General features: G+C 40.4%; 1 protein-coding gene across 1 annotated transcript; it reads left to right on the plus strand.

Moving 5' to 3' along the window:
* On the plus strand, nt 1–3,017 carry LOC130140735 (3-ketoacyl-CoA synthase 11-like). Its single transcript, XM_056321007.1, has 2 exons — nt 1–1,444; nt 2,104–3,017. The coding sequence occupies exons 1-2, from the start codon at nt 635–637 to the stop codon at nt 2,893–2,895; spliced, it is 1,602 nt and encodes a 533-aa protein (XP_056176982.1). The 5' UTR covers nt 1–634; the 3' UTR covers nt 2,896–3,017.
* Nucleotides 3,018–14,475: the final 11,458 nt, after the last annotated feature.

Here is a 14,475-nt window from a genome sequence, read left to right on the forward strand (position 1 = left end):
AATCAGTATACACTGGAGAGAGAAATTTTTACTCATGTTTGTAAATTTATTTTTCTTCTAAATTAGTATTCAGCACATTTTCACCGCATCATGTTCTTTTCATTGTATTTTGATAGCAAGTATAAGTGTACACAACAATTTCGGGAGTACATAGGTTTCAACCCATGATAGCCTCTCCATATTTAGGGTCCTCTCGGAATGGGGACACGTTGCAACCTCATCCATCGATAGAGTTCTCAATCCGATTTCCCACATCTTCTGTGCCTCAATTATTGATTTCCAAATCATCAAATCGATTCCCTCGCGAGAGGATCTATCAAGATAAAAGAAAAACCGTTTTCCACTTTATTATCTGATAATTAAATTAATCATAGCAATATGTGTATTAATAACTCCTCAACGCTCCCCACGCACTCTCTTTAAATCCACCCCAAACACTCCCCAATCTTCCCCATGCATTGCTAAGAATCTCTCTCTCTCTCTCTCTCTCTCTCTCTCTCTCTCTCTCTCTCTCTCTCTCTCTCGTTTCCCTCCGTTTGCTTTTGAAGCACCAACTTCTCGTCCTTTGCTATTCTTTGGGAAACCCCTCTGAAGAAGACACACAAGCTGCAAAAATCTTGTCTTTTCCGCAGAAATGGCCGACTCACAAGAACAGATCCGTCGGCAAAACCCAGATCAGACAGTCCCCTTCTCAGCCGAACCTCGAAGCCAAGACTCGAACACACCATCGAAGCACAAACTCCCAAACTTCCTCTTGTCAGCGAAGCTCAAGTACGTGAAGCTCGGCTACCACTACCTCGTCTCCAACGCCATGTATTTACTCCTCCTGCCACTCCTCGGCATCTCCTCCGCCCATCTCTCAACCCTCACGGCCCGAGACGTGGCCCAGCTCTGGGACCAACTCAGGTTCAATCTCGTCACCGTCGTCCTCTGCTCGACCCTCATGGTGTTCCTGGTCACTCTCTACTTCATGACCCGACCCAGAAAAGTCTACCTCGTCGACTTCGCCTGCTACAAGCCCGACCCGGCCCAGATTTGCACCCGCGAGACCTTCATGGAGCAGTCGGAGCTCACGAATGCCTTCACCAAGGAGAACCTCACTTTCCAGCGGCGGATCCTCGAGCGGTCTGGCCTTGGGCAGCAGACTTACGTGCCCGATGCCGTGCTCCAGGTCCCACCGAACCAGTGCATGGCAGAAGCACGGGCGGAGGCTGAGGCCGTCATGTTCGGGGCAGTCGACCAGCTGCTGGCCAAGACTGGGGTCAGGGCCAAGGACATAGGGATCCTCATCGTGAACAGTAGCATGTTCAACCCGACGCCATCGCTTTCGTCGATGATCGTGAACCACTACAAGCTCAGAGGGAATGTTAGAAGCTACAATCTTGGTGGGATGGGTTGCAGCGCTGGAGTGATTTCTATCGACCTTGCGAAGCAGTTATTGCAGGTTTGGTTTGTTTTTTCCTCTCTTTTTCTGTTCTTCAAAGTGTAAGTTTGATAATAGGAACTTTTTATGAACAACACCCTCAGTGTTATCCATGCAAACAAGGACAGAAAACTTTCATCGACGAACGAAATGCTAGATATAAGTTGGGTAATAGAAATTTTATTAGGTTCACCAGTGAATAGCAGGCCATTTTATGTTGATAGTGTGTCCGGTAGTTTTAAAACATTTCATAAAAAATTAGAATAATGACACAAAAAGAAAACCAACTTTATTTAGGTTGTGCTGACAGTAAAACTTTCAGGTATTTTCTTTCCTTAGTTGACGTTTTGGTTGGTTGGGAAGTGGGAGTCAGTGAGTGGTTTGAACTCGGAACCCTCGAAATCTAGATGACGTCGAACAAAATGATCCACAAATAAGTCAATCCAAGATTCATTGTGCCACAGAATATAGCTAGAGTTAAAATAGGACTTTTCGCATTTATGAATTCGATATATGACAACGGATTTGAACATAAGCTTTGTACATGCTCAATTTACTATCTGTTCTATCTATTAGGTACAAAAGTTTCTAGGTTTTCTTTCTAGGCAAATTTAATTTTGGTCTCATGAAAATGAAACCCAGGCCTAATCTTATTGCTTCTCTTATAAATCAATCACCAGGTACAATCTAACTCTTATGCCCTAGTGGTGAGCATCGAGAACATCACTCTCAACTGGTACTTCGGCAATGACCGATCGATGCTCATCTCGAACTGCCTCTTTCGGATGGGCGGTGCAGCGATCCTCCTCTCCAACCGACCTTCTGACCGCCGCCGCTCCAAGTACCAGCTCATCCACACCGTGCGCACCCACAAAGCCTCGGATGACAAGAGCTATGGCTGTGTGTTCCAGCGAGAGGACGAGAAGAAGAAGATTGGCGTGTCGCTCTCCAAGGACTTGATGGTGGTTGCCGGGGAAGCCCTGAAGACCAACATCACAACCCTTGGCCCGTTAGTGCTCCCAATGTCGGAGCAACTCTTGTTCTTCACGACCACGGTCGCGAGGAAGGTGTTCAAGATGAAAATTAGGCCGTACATTCCCGACTTCAAGCTGGCCTTCGAGCATTTTTGCATCCACGCTGGAGGCCGAGCTGTTCTCGACGAGATAGAGAAGAACCTCGAGCTTACCGATTGGCACATGGAGCCATCTCGAATGACTCTATACCGATTTGGGAACACATCGAGTAGCTCATTGTGGTACGAATTGGCCTACTCAGAGGCCAAAAGAAGGATTAGGAAAGGCGATAGGACGTGGCAAATCGCTTTCGGGTCCGGATTCAAGTGCAACAGCGTAGTTTGGCGAGCATTGACTACCGTCGATCCGGCGAAGGAGAAGAACCCATGGATGGACGAGATTCACGAGTTCCCCGTCCTTGTTCCGAAAGCGGTGTCCATCGGATCTACCGCGAAATAAGCATTCGGTCGGGATTTTGCCACTATAGGCGAGGTTGATCCCGAAGGATACGTGAACATTAATTATCCTTTTGCCTTGTGTTCATGCATAAGCGTCATTCCAAATCTACTCAAGATTAAACTTTTTTTCTCTTGGAATCGATTCCTGGAAGAAGTGTGCATTTAGCTTTGTAATTGTCCATATGACCGGTCAAAGCAAATATTTTATAGCTGGATTACTTGAAGAAACTATTGTGTAGTTCACCTATATTGAATAGTTAAATCGAGACTGCCAACTTTATATTCCATGAAGGCTTTTAGATGTTATTACCTCTTGTCGCAACCTCCCTCGAGATGAACCATAAAAAAGAAAGATAGTGGATTACTAAGCCTAGAGACTTATATAGCACAGATTTTTCCAAGCACATACTAACCACAATTTTCAGGTTTTAATTTAATCAAATTAAACTTGCAATTCAATTTATGCAAGAGTCGCTACTAATCTATTATGAGTTGATTAAAAATCCAAGTAAAATGTTGCTGCGAACATGATCTAATTTAAATAACAGCACTATGTGAATTCTAAACTAACACGCCTTAATGAACTAACCTGAAATTTAAATGACATGTATGATATGCAACCTATATGCAATTTCAATGAAATGAAAGTACGATTAATCATGAAATAAACCCTATTATTTAACTACGCATGAGACTATTTTTTGTGTTTTCTTTTTATTAGTTGAAAGACTAAACACTAGGACACTAAACATGAACAAAGTGACTTTTATTAAAAGACGACTTAATGATGCAACCTTAGTTATTTTTGGTATGTTCTTTTTATAAAGAATTAAATTATATGATATGCATGACATGCAATTATTAATTTACATAATGTTATCATTAAAATATTGACCCTAAAACGTGTGGCTTACTAAATGACGCGCACTACGTGACATGCACATTATAAGACCCATTATTTCTTTACCTAAATGCAATCTATATGGTTTAAATGACATTTTACTTATATGAATTCTAAAATTAACATGCACTGCCCTACTGAGTTATGAACATGCCTTAAGTTCTAAGCATGCGTGACATATTATATGTAATATATAAGTGATATTAATAAATTTCACGATGCATTGAAATATGTCTTTTTGTCAATAATTTGTTTATATGATTTAATGACAAATTATTTTAAGCAAGCTAAGTTTATCTAATCAATCACGCTTAAAAAACATATGCGATAAACCACCTATCATGCATGAGGTAATAGAACCACATGAAAGACCCAGAGCAACTATAACAAGAAGTTACCATACCAAGGTTGTTTGGCTTCAACCATGGGGAGGACATTGCAATTACGAAGCGAAACAATATAACCGAAACTTGATGTGCCCAGAGAAGTGAGTGACCATGAATAATCAAGGCAGGAAACACGTTCCGCGTGTAAAAGGGAAGCCTCAATATTCCAACATGCAAATCTTAAAATAAGCACAAAATTAGCCAAGAACAAATTGACCTAATAACCTCTCTTGATTTTAAAGTTCCGACATGCAAATCTCAACGTCAACTCCATTGAATTGAGGAATCAGACCACGACAAAATTAATGTATGGAATCAACTATTTTAAGAATTGGAATCCGGGAGTTTGATTGGAAAATAACTCAAGACAAAGACTATTTCTCAGCAGAAAATGAATACTCTGAAAAATATATTTTTTAAACTTGTATCGCTTATAAATTTGAATGAATGAAAAATATTTTCATTTTTCATGAATATACGTAGACATAAATTTTTGCCGAAAAAGAAAACAATTTCCAATGGCTAATTATTTCAAGAAATCTAAGCGCTCAGTTTTAGGAAAAAGTTTTCTAAATTATTCATTTCTTGCGAAATAAACGAAATCAAAGTGTTACTTATTCTTCCAGCACAACCGCGGATTTATGACGATGGCTTGAGTTCGCCCAGCGGTGACGAAGGTGTTCAACAATTCTGCAATGATAGTCGTAAGGCGGCCATCGCGCTACGATTCAGTAAGAGCGGCAACTAGGCTTTGGACAGCGAAAGACGATAACTTGGCACGGTGGAGAGCTGCTGGTTTCATCAAGGACTGGAAGGCTGCTGTGGTTTGTGCTCGGTGATTGCCTTACGGAGGACTCCTTGAACATAAATCGATGATGGTGCGACTGGAAATCATAGGGCGTTGCAGAGAAGAAAATCTGAAATCAGTGGATGAATTTTCGCTATTGAGAATGATTCTTCGTCGTCTTCCTTTTGCAAAGTGTGCCTCCGCCATTGTGTATCGTGTGTATTTTTCAGTCAATATCTTTTTTTTTTGGGGTGGACGATTCCTCTCCTGCGTCTCTTTCTTTGCTTCTTTTCAATGTGTGCCTTGTATCGTATGAAACAAAGTGATGGTAAATTTATCATAGGTGTACCAGTTTGGGGCTTTCAGTAATCAAAAAATTAGTTTAGGGTAAATTTGCCACATATGTACCAGTTTGGGATTTGTCATGGTATTAACCCATAATTTAATGAATTGATGTGGAATTACTTGAGTTTGCTAAATGAGACGTGTCAGGATGATGAAAAGCAAACCTTATCTTATACACAATCCTTGTTTATACACAATGAGATGAATGGAAAATTTTCATGTCCTCAAGGTAAATCGTTTTCTTGCGAAAGGTATGCACACCGAAATGATGAGAGGCCTTTCATTTCTCTATCTTAAACACTGCAGGTAAATCGTTGTTTAAACCATTTGAGCCTGAGTATTTGGAGAATTCTTTTAAATTACTTCTGTCAAGAGCCACTCTACATTAGGGCAAAATGGAGGTATAATTGACATTACAAGGTGAGAAAAATGGATAGAACTTTCTTGCCCCCACTTGAATCAATCTTCGGGTATCTTTGTTGCAGATGAACTCAAATGAGAATTTAAGTACCTTAAGATGATGAAGAGCATTTTTTTTTTCTATCGTACACGCTCTTATCCTTTGTACAACCCAATTGAGCCCTGCAAATTCATTTCCCCACCCAGTTGACGGTCATCCTCAACACTGGGGCAAGGCACATGAGTTACCACGATAAATCCGCATAATCTAGAGCGTCAGTTGAAGATGAAGATCTCGAGAAGCCAAAGTGCTAAACTGTTCATTAGCCAATCGAAATGAAAATTAGAGTCTGATAAGTCTTTAAATTTTTTGCAAGGAAATGTGTTGCGATGAAATTCCAAAAAATGATAGAAAAATGAGAGGAAAAAACAGAAAGAAAAGTGAAAAAAAAATAGAGAGAAAAAAAGAGTGGAAAAATGTTGATATGAAGCCCAATTGTCAATGGAAATGAAAAGTCAAAAGTGTTTGTCAAGAGCGTGAAGATGGACCACAATGTGAAGGTAATTATTTCACAAAGTCCGCTAAGAATTAGTGTTGGACTCTTGTGGCCGATGAAGTATATACACGGGAAGACAATCCAAAGTGAAGAAAGAATACAAGAGATCAGTAGCTTCAAACTCTTAAAAGTGTTGGACTTTGTCAGATTAGCAAGGTCGTACCGTTTTCGAAAAAACTCAAACCTTTGTCAATAAGATCGAGTGTTTTTCACTTTTCCCACTTCAGTGGACGGGACAAAGTAGCCTTCTAAATGAGAGTGAGCGAAAAGCCCTTTCTAATTGAAAGTTTCTTCATTTAGCATTTTCAAGAATTCCACTTTATGAACGAAAATTGTCTTAGTATTAATTCTCCTAAGTGGAATTTGTGATGCAGAGATGGTGAAATCCTTATGCATAAACCTCAATTAAATTGAATCTTGAAATGTGTGTTCTAGAATATTCTTGATTGTATATTTTTTTGATGAATGCATATATACTTGCTGTAATCATATATGACAGGAAATGTTTCCCTGAAGATCAAATAGTTCCCACATATGCCTGGTAACTTACTTCAAATTGATAATTCTACAGAAATTTTTAAATGCTTGTGGTTATCCAAGTGTTTGAATGTTTCAAGTACTTGTGGTTATCCGGGCACTTAAATGTTTTAAGTACTTGTGGTTATCCATGTGCTTCCTTTTCAAACCCTTTCGCTTGTACAATGTCGTATACGAAAATTTTCAAATACTCATGTTATTCTATTGCTTTGAATGTTTTATGAACTTGTGGTTATCCATGTACGTTCTTTTTAAGCCCTGTCGCCTGTGCGAGTGCTTGTTTCATGAAATTTTCAAATACTTGTGGTTATCTATGTGTTTGAATGTTTTTTTTTGTTTTTCTTGTCTTTCTTCTTTTTATTCCAATTATGGGCCAGCGTACAAAAAAAAACTTAGAAAAATTAAAAATTGCAAAATTGCCTATGTTAACGCCGGCCGTTTCAGGTGGTACGGTTGACGTCCACATCAGAACTTTTCAGTCAAAATTGGCCGAAAAGACTACATTGACAAATTGTCAAAAGGTTTAGAACTAAATTTGCATAATTGAAAGGTCTAAAACTGGCCACCGTATAATAGATTTAAGACTTTTTTGGTAATTTTCTTGACAAAGTTTCGTTCTTGATGGGTCAAGTCACTAAACTTGTCAGAGCATGTAGATCGGGTCCAACAACTTACATCCCTAATTTAACCAAGTTCTCATAGATATATATAAATTGCATGCACTTCATTTGAAATATTCACAAAGGACTATCACTTTCAATTTCATAAAGCACGTAATAAATATCCGCAGTGGTCCATAGTCCAAATTTTATACAAACCCAAAAAAGAAAAGAAAAGAGAAATACAAAGCAAAACCAAAATCCAATCTCATACACGACATGAAAGTGATGGCTTGGATATATACACGCTAATGCATATTAGACATGCACCCACTTGTTGGGTTAGCAGTTGCGCACTAATCTGCTGGGGACACTTTCTTGTCTAAGTAGGCATTAGTTAGCTTTCACATTGATGAGAAGGGGGAGGATCATGGCTGGTCCATATTGATCTCTGCTTTTGTGGGGTAGGAGGAACTAAAGACGGAGGGGGCTTTAGAGACTCGTTTGCCGTAATTAATTCTCTAAACCATTAGGCCATCAACAATTTTTGAGTGAACTTTCACTTCACCAAAGATATTAACTTGATGTTAATCCATAATTAAATAGTTTACTATGAACGGACGTGAATTCTCGAAAGAAGGATTTACGTTTCAAATTTACATTCTTAAGAGATTGAGACTTTACCGCAAAGCCACTGGATTGCGAGAGAGATTGCCCATATCCCCTTTCCACTCCCCCTCCCCTCATGTTGACATTTGAATTTTCGCCGACAAATTCAATAGAGTAAAAACTCAAGACTTTGGAATCTTGATCGCGATGGAGTCCATTTTTTGACCAAAAGGAGTTTTTTCATGTCTGTCAAGTGCTATTTCATTTGTATATTGACATCATTTTCTTAATAAGTTAAGGGTTGACTTTTCGGTCAAACCGAGAACTTTGGCCCTCCATTGAAAAATTCCTGAATCATTGATTTGATTTTTTTATTTTTTTATTTTTTTAAACATTCGATTCAGGGATAATGACAATTCAACATTTCAAGCCCAATTTCAAGAATTCAAGTTCAAACAAGTCGGTCAATATTCAAGCACAAAGTTAGGGATGTGATTCACCTTTCATGATAGAATCAATTTGCACAATTTAAATTTGATTAAGCCAAATTCATTCAATTTCAACATCAATTTTGGAAAAATCAATGTAATTTGGGGAAATTAAGCAAAAACAACGAATCAAGACCAATAGGGTGGGTTTGGGTCGAGTCCACCGGCTGTCCCGATCCAGTTCAGCCCGTTGGGCCGAAGCCCAATTTGTCCTATGAACCGAATCAATTGAAATGGCCAAGCCCATAGTGTAACTTAGATAGAATTAAGACAATTGGAAAACCTTGGGTCAATCTGGTTGGACCTGTTGACACCTAAATTTTGGCGTATCATTTAGTCGTAATTTGTATAGAAAATTAGGGATTAAATTTTTAACCCCTAAACAAAAATATCTAGGTTGCATAACATATAGTTTAAATTCATTTTAAATTAATTGCATTTTGCATCGGACCGGCGGTGACGAACGAGCTTAAATTTCATCGAATGGGACTCAGCTCGCTCGGAAGGCAAGGGCCGGGAATTACAAGTCAAACGGGCTCGGTTGTTTTAATTTGAGCTTAATTCAGCCCATTATCCTTAATTAATTCAGCCCATTTAAATTAAATTAAAATCTAAGCCCAAGCCTAAGCCCATTAGGACTAGAGAGCCCATCTAATTGACCTAGATTAGTGTTATATATACATCATTAGGTCAGGATTTTAGGGGGAGAGAATTTTCGGTTCAGAATTTTCAGAGACCACGTAATATTGAGGGAGTCAAAGAAGAGAGAGGCGTGAAGATAGAGGGAGTTCTCTGGGGAAAGCTTCGGTGGGTTTGCTGGGTGAGTGGATCAGTGTGTGAGTGAAAAATATGTATAGCGCCTACAGTTGAAAGAGCTGAGGGCCAAGAGGATCTTCGTGCAAATTCTTCACCAAGAGCTCACTTTCACATCCCATCATCACGTTCTTTCTTCCTCAGATTTACGGACACAGCAAGTCCGACGTTCACCAGGTCCATCCGTAGCGCCTTGTTGCTCCTGCCATCAAAGTTCATTGCTTCAGCGACGCCGAGTCCCAGTCCAGTACAGCAGCCTTGTCCACGCCTGTGCTCCTTCGCTAAACCTGCTGTGACAAGCACAAGCAATCGTGCCCCGAATGCAACAACTCGAGCTGCAATATTGCAACAACACAGCCGTCGAGCCTCATTGAATCTTTCTAGTCCGTGAACAGCATTGCATGCATATCGCCGCTGCTCCCAACGCCGCTTTCTCAGTGACAATTCAGCCTCAGCGAGTCTCCCGCCGTTGGTCCCGCCACCACCGCGCGCTCCACCGCGCCCGTCGCCGGACGCCACCGCCCGAGTCCATCCCGATCCGTAAACTCGATCTCGAGTCGATTTGAATTTGGAAGTTATCTGCAAATTAGGTAATTCAACATTATCCGATATTTTCAGAATATTTAATTTCCTAATATGGGTGTTTGAATATTTCGTGAATATCATGTGGATAGTTAGATATCTTAGGATAATGTTCGATATATCCGCAATATTTTTAAATATTCAAAATTAGGAAAACTTCCTAATTTAGCAACGTATCTGGACGACTATCCGACCTTATCCCTAAGGTTCGATACGCGGCGATACGGAAAATTATTATCCTATCCATAACCACTTGGGTACGATAATAATTTTTATCCGTTTTCCAAATTTGAATAATCAGCTTTCCGTCGATATCTATAACCCTATAGATATGACCGATAGTTTGATTTTTGTGCCTAATCCGAGTTTGAAACAAATATGGCGGATCGCGTGGACGTTTTGAATGTGGTTGCTATCCTTGTTTATTTAATTGCTTTCCTTTTTCAAATAAACAGAAAATTCAAAAAAATATTAATTAGATTTGAATTAGAGTTTTTGCATGTCTAGGAATCCTAAATATATCTAGAAGATAGAGTAGTTATTTAATTTAAATTAGGACTTGAGATGATTTATTTCCTAGTTTAAATTAAGTAATATTCTGATCTTAATAGATTATTCAGGTTATTTTATTATTTCGAATTTCCATGAAAATCCCAAGAAAAGAAGAATGAATTGTTTTAGAATAGATTAGGATAGATTGTATTCTTAATTTAATTAATTCATTATTTCGAATTTTAACAAAAATCCTAAAAAAGAAATCATGCCATGGTAGATTAAGTCATCATAGTTTGCATGTTAATTTAGGCATTTTTATTATTCCGAATTTAAATTGAGAAAATACCAAAAATAATCATTCGTCCTGTCATTAGAAATAGGTCACGTCGTCGCACGACATATAGTTTGCATGCTAGGTTGCATTAATCGCATGTCATTTTCGCATGTCATTTCATATAGGCTAGATTTCATTTAAATAAGTGAAAATCCAAAAAAAGAAATTGAGTGAATTGCTTGTTAATTAGAAATCATATTAGGGTGTCAATGTGATTTTCTAGCTAACAATGCAGATGCTTACGTTGCTTCCAGGTAAGTAATTCTTCCAAACTTGCAATTTATTTAATACTTTCTGGGTGTTAAATTGGTGGTTTGCGCACCCGCATGATCACCTCACATGCTAGTGACTAAGTTGAAATGGATCCAAACTGCCTGCCAAAATATTTTTGAAAAGAAAAGGTACCGAAAGGGCGTTAGACCAGATCTAGCGTAATCAAGTCCCCGGGCTTAGAATCTCTGGTTCGTAGGAATAAAACATATCTCCCTATGTTTTATTTAGGTTTCTAATCAACCTACCATAAATTGATTAGTGGCGACTCCAAGCATGAAAACTTTTACATGTTAAAAAACTTAAACCCTAAGTTGCGAATTGGTAGGGTTTGGGAGGGCCCGAGTTAGGCTTAGTCTTAACAATCCATTAGCCTGAGAGAAATTTTAGGTCGCGACAGCTTGGCGACTCCGCTGGGGAGTTGAGTTAAAACTCTTAGTGGACTTAGGCCAGTTTTTCTTTTCAAAAAATATTTTTGTTTGGCAGCGAGGATCCCAGGTACGTCCCTAACATTTTAGGTGTTAAATGTTTTGCAGAATGGGAGGTATAAGGGGAGGCGTGATTGTTAACCCTTGTTTTGCAGGGAGGTGTTTGGATGTATGGTTTATTTTATGCACGAAGCGCTGTATGATATAACCTGCTGTGCATGCCTTGCATTTACACTACACCGCACACACTACCCGCTGCCGGACCTGGGCGGCACAGGTTTAGGATGGTACTGAGACAGCGGACACCCCGACCACACCCGCGTGGTACGGGTCGCCCTCCTTGGTCCCGAAAGTTCTTTCACGGTGTCATTGAGTTCCCACCACGGTTGCACCCTTTGCAACCCGGGTCGGCTCCTTGACTAAGCCGGAGTAAGGGGAACCCCGGCCTAACCACAACCATGACTGGTTTAGCCCGGTAATCCTCATGTCTCCATTTTGCAAGCCAGAGTCTAGATAGAAATCGAACTTCACATTTCATGCGCATGTCTATGTGATTGCCATGGTCCTATCGGGTAAAGTAAGTTTTCTGAACCTTTATTTCGCAATTTATTTATGTTCCGTATTTTCTTTGGTTGGTCCATGACATTAGGTCGGTCGTGAGTCTTGGTCTATACACTATGGGAGGGGCAGACATCCGGATTCTTGATGCTCCTAAGGACAAGCTCCGTGCCTGGTGGAATCTACTCAGTCCGACCAACCGCAAGCTAGTTGAGGGCCACATCGGGAGGCTGCTCCCCCTACTGGAGGTCAAAGTCCGTACCGGCCTCGTTCGAGCATTAGCGCACTTCTGATGTCCCGAGACCTCTACCTTTATATTCGGTAAGCACGAGCTCACCCCGACATTGGAAGAATATAGCGTGCTCATTGGAAAACCATTGGAGTCGGAGTTAGTCACACCACCTTTGGGAATTGATTCTACTTTAATGTTGGCTGAATTTTTGAATGTTGGAAAAGATGAATTGGGAAAAGTTTTAAAAGCAAATCGCGGCACATGTCCTTTTTCATTCCTGAGTCAGTGTTTTGAAAAAGCCACATCTTTTCAAAAGGGCAAAATCTTTTTGTTAGCATTTTTTTGGGTTCGTGATTTTTCCTCACTGTAAGAATGCACGTAGTCCGTCAATCGCATGGTTGGTCCAACAAGTCTGTCTTGAAAAGAATTTTGGCAACACCATTTTAGCCGAGACTTTCATTTCACTCACTAAATTTAAGCAACATGTTGACAAAACGTTTCATGCCCCCCTCGAACTTTTGCAAATTTGGTTTTTGTCTCACATAAAAGGGTGTGGTAATTTACTCACAATATCCGAGCTTAGTGATTCTAGCCATCCCATTTTAAGCTATAAAGAAAAACAAGGAAATGCACCTGATTATCATTATTCCGAATGGATCATTTTCATGAAAAACGCTAGACCCCAAGGTTTCCATTGGCATGCTAATTGGTTCAAGGTCGAGGAAGCTCGGCTTACGTGTAATGGTGTTGGACCGGTGCCACTTTTGGGCTTCACTGGCGCAATCGAGTACTACCCTGCCAGAGTGTCCCGACAGTACCAGATTCTCCAGGGACTCCCTCCGGCGTTACAACCGGAACTCCTCCGGGTCGACTTCGCCGATGATGACAAAGACCACGAAGGGACCGTAGCTCAGCTCAATAAGATGTGGAAGAAGTGCCGTGTGTTAAAGATAGCTCAGCCCGAAGGAGAACTAAAGGGAGAGCAGAAGTCCTATTTCGCGACGACCCAGTACATTCGACGGCACAGAATCCCGCAGGATTTGCTCCCGAAGATACCCAAGGTGCCTCTCAAGTCCGCCAATCGCTCAGAGAACAATCGCCTCAAAAGGAAGGCCGAAGAAGCTTAAGAAAAGGCAGCCAAGATAGCTCGAGCTTATGAGCAATTGAAGAAGGAAGTCGCCTCCCATATGTCTATAGATCAAGCTAAATAATAAGCTCGAAGTTCTTTTCTCATTTCAGTTTCAGTTTTTAAATTTGTTTAGGAATTGAGTCATTTGTCTTTATATTTAGTTCAATTTCAAGTCATTAATTGGTGTAAAAATTTTCACCATTTCAATAAAGGGGTCTTTTCAATTCAAAGCGTTTAGACCAATGTCATGGATCGGCGTATGATTTTGCTTGACACTTATGTATGCCTGTTTCGTTCCGAAATTAGGTAACTACGGACCGATCACGATCGCCCATTCGTACACGGTCGAGAGCCAGAATGGCCGATCAAACCGACTTGCAAGAGCGTGTTGATGGTATGGAAGACCAGATGAAGCAACTTGTCATCGCGATGCAACAAATGTCCGCTGAGATCAAAGCTCTTCGGTCGATCCCTGTTCCGGCATCCCTCGAAACATCAGTCCCAAAGCAGAAAGTTAGAAAAAGTGTCGATGTTTACGGAGATGACGATATTCCTAATTTAGAAGACGACCCCGTCCAGATTATCGTCAACAAAGACAAACCTGACGAACGAGTCAACAAGCTTGAAGAAAGAGTGAAGCAGCTGGAAGGTTCGCAGGATTCACCTTCGATCGATCTGTCCCTGTACTCACAGATCAAAATCCCAAAGAAGTTCAAAATGCCAGATTTTGACAAGTACAATGGCACCACATGTCCAAAAGCCCACCTGCAGCTCTATCACGTACAGATGACTTCGTATGTTGACAACAAACTCCTGATGATCCATGCCTTTCAAGCAAGTTTGACGGGTCCTGCTTTGAACTGGTATCTCATGAAGAAGATAAATGGCCTCAAAACTTGGAAAGAAGCCAGTGAAGCATTCTTAAAGCAGTACAGATTCATAACGGACATCATTCCTACCCGTGATGATCTCGAACGTGCTCAAATGAAAAAGACTGAGTCCTTCAAAGACTATGCTATCAGATGGAGGAATTTAGCTGCTCAGGTTGTCCCAGAACCCATAGACAGTGAGTTGAAGAGGATGTTCGTAAAAACTCTCCCGTTCGAATACCGTAATCGGATGGTTGCCATTC

The sequence above is a fragment of the Syzygium oleosum genome, unplaced genomic scaffold (genome assembly GCF_021117445.2).
Source record: "Syzygium oleosum isolate NSW1041296 unplaced genomic scaffold, Sole_v2.1 Sole_v2.01, whole genome shotgun sequence".
Lineage (NCBI taxonomy): Eukaryota > Viridiplantae > Streptophyta > Magnoliopsida > Myrtales > Myrtaceae > Syzygium > Syzygium oleosum.

Bases quoted from the DNA above. Each gene is read 5' to 3' on its own strand.
- LOC130140735 (XM_056321007.1), top strand. From the start codon at position 635: ATGGCCGACTCACAAGAACAGATCCGTCGGCAAAACCCAGATCAGACA. The intron at 1,445-2,103 runs GTTTGGTTTGTT...ATCAATCACCAG, and splicing joins TTGCGAAGCAGTTATTGCAG to GTACAATCTAACTCTTATGC.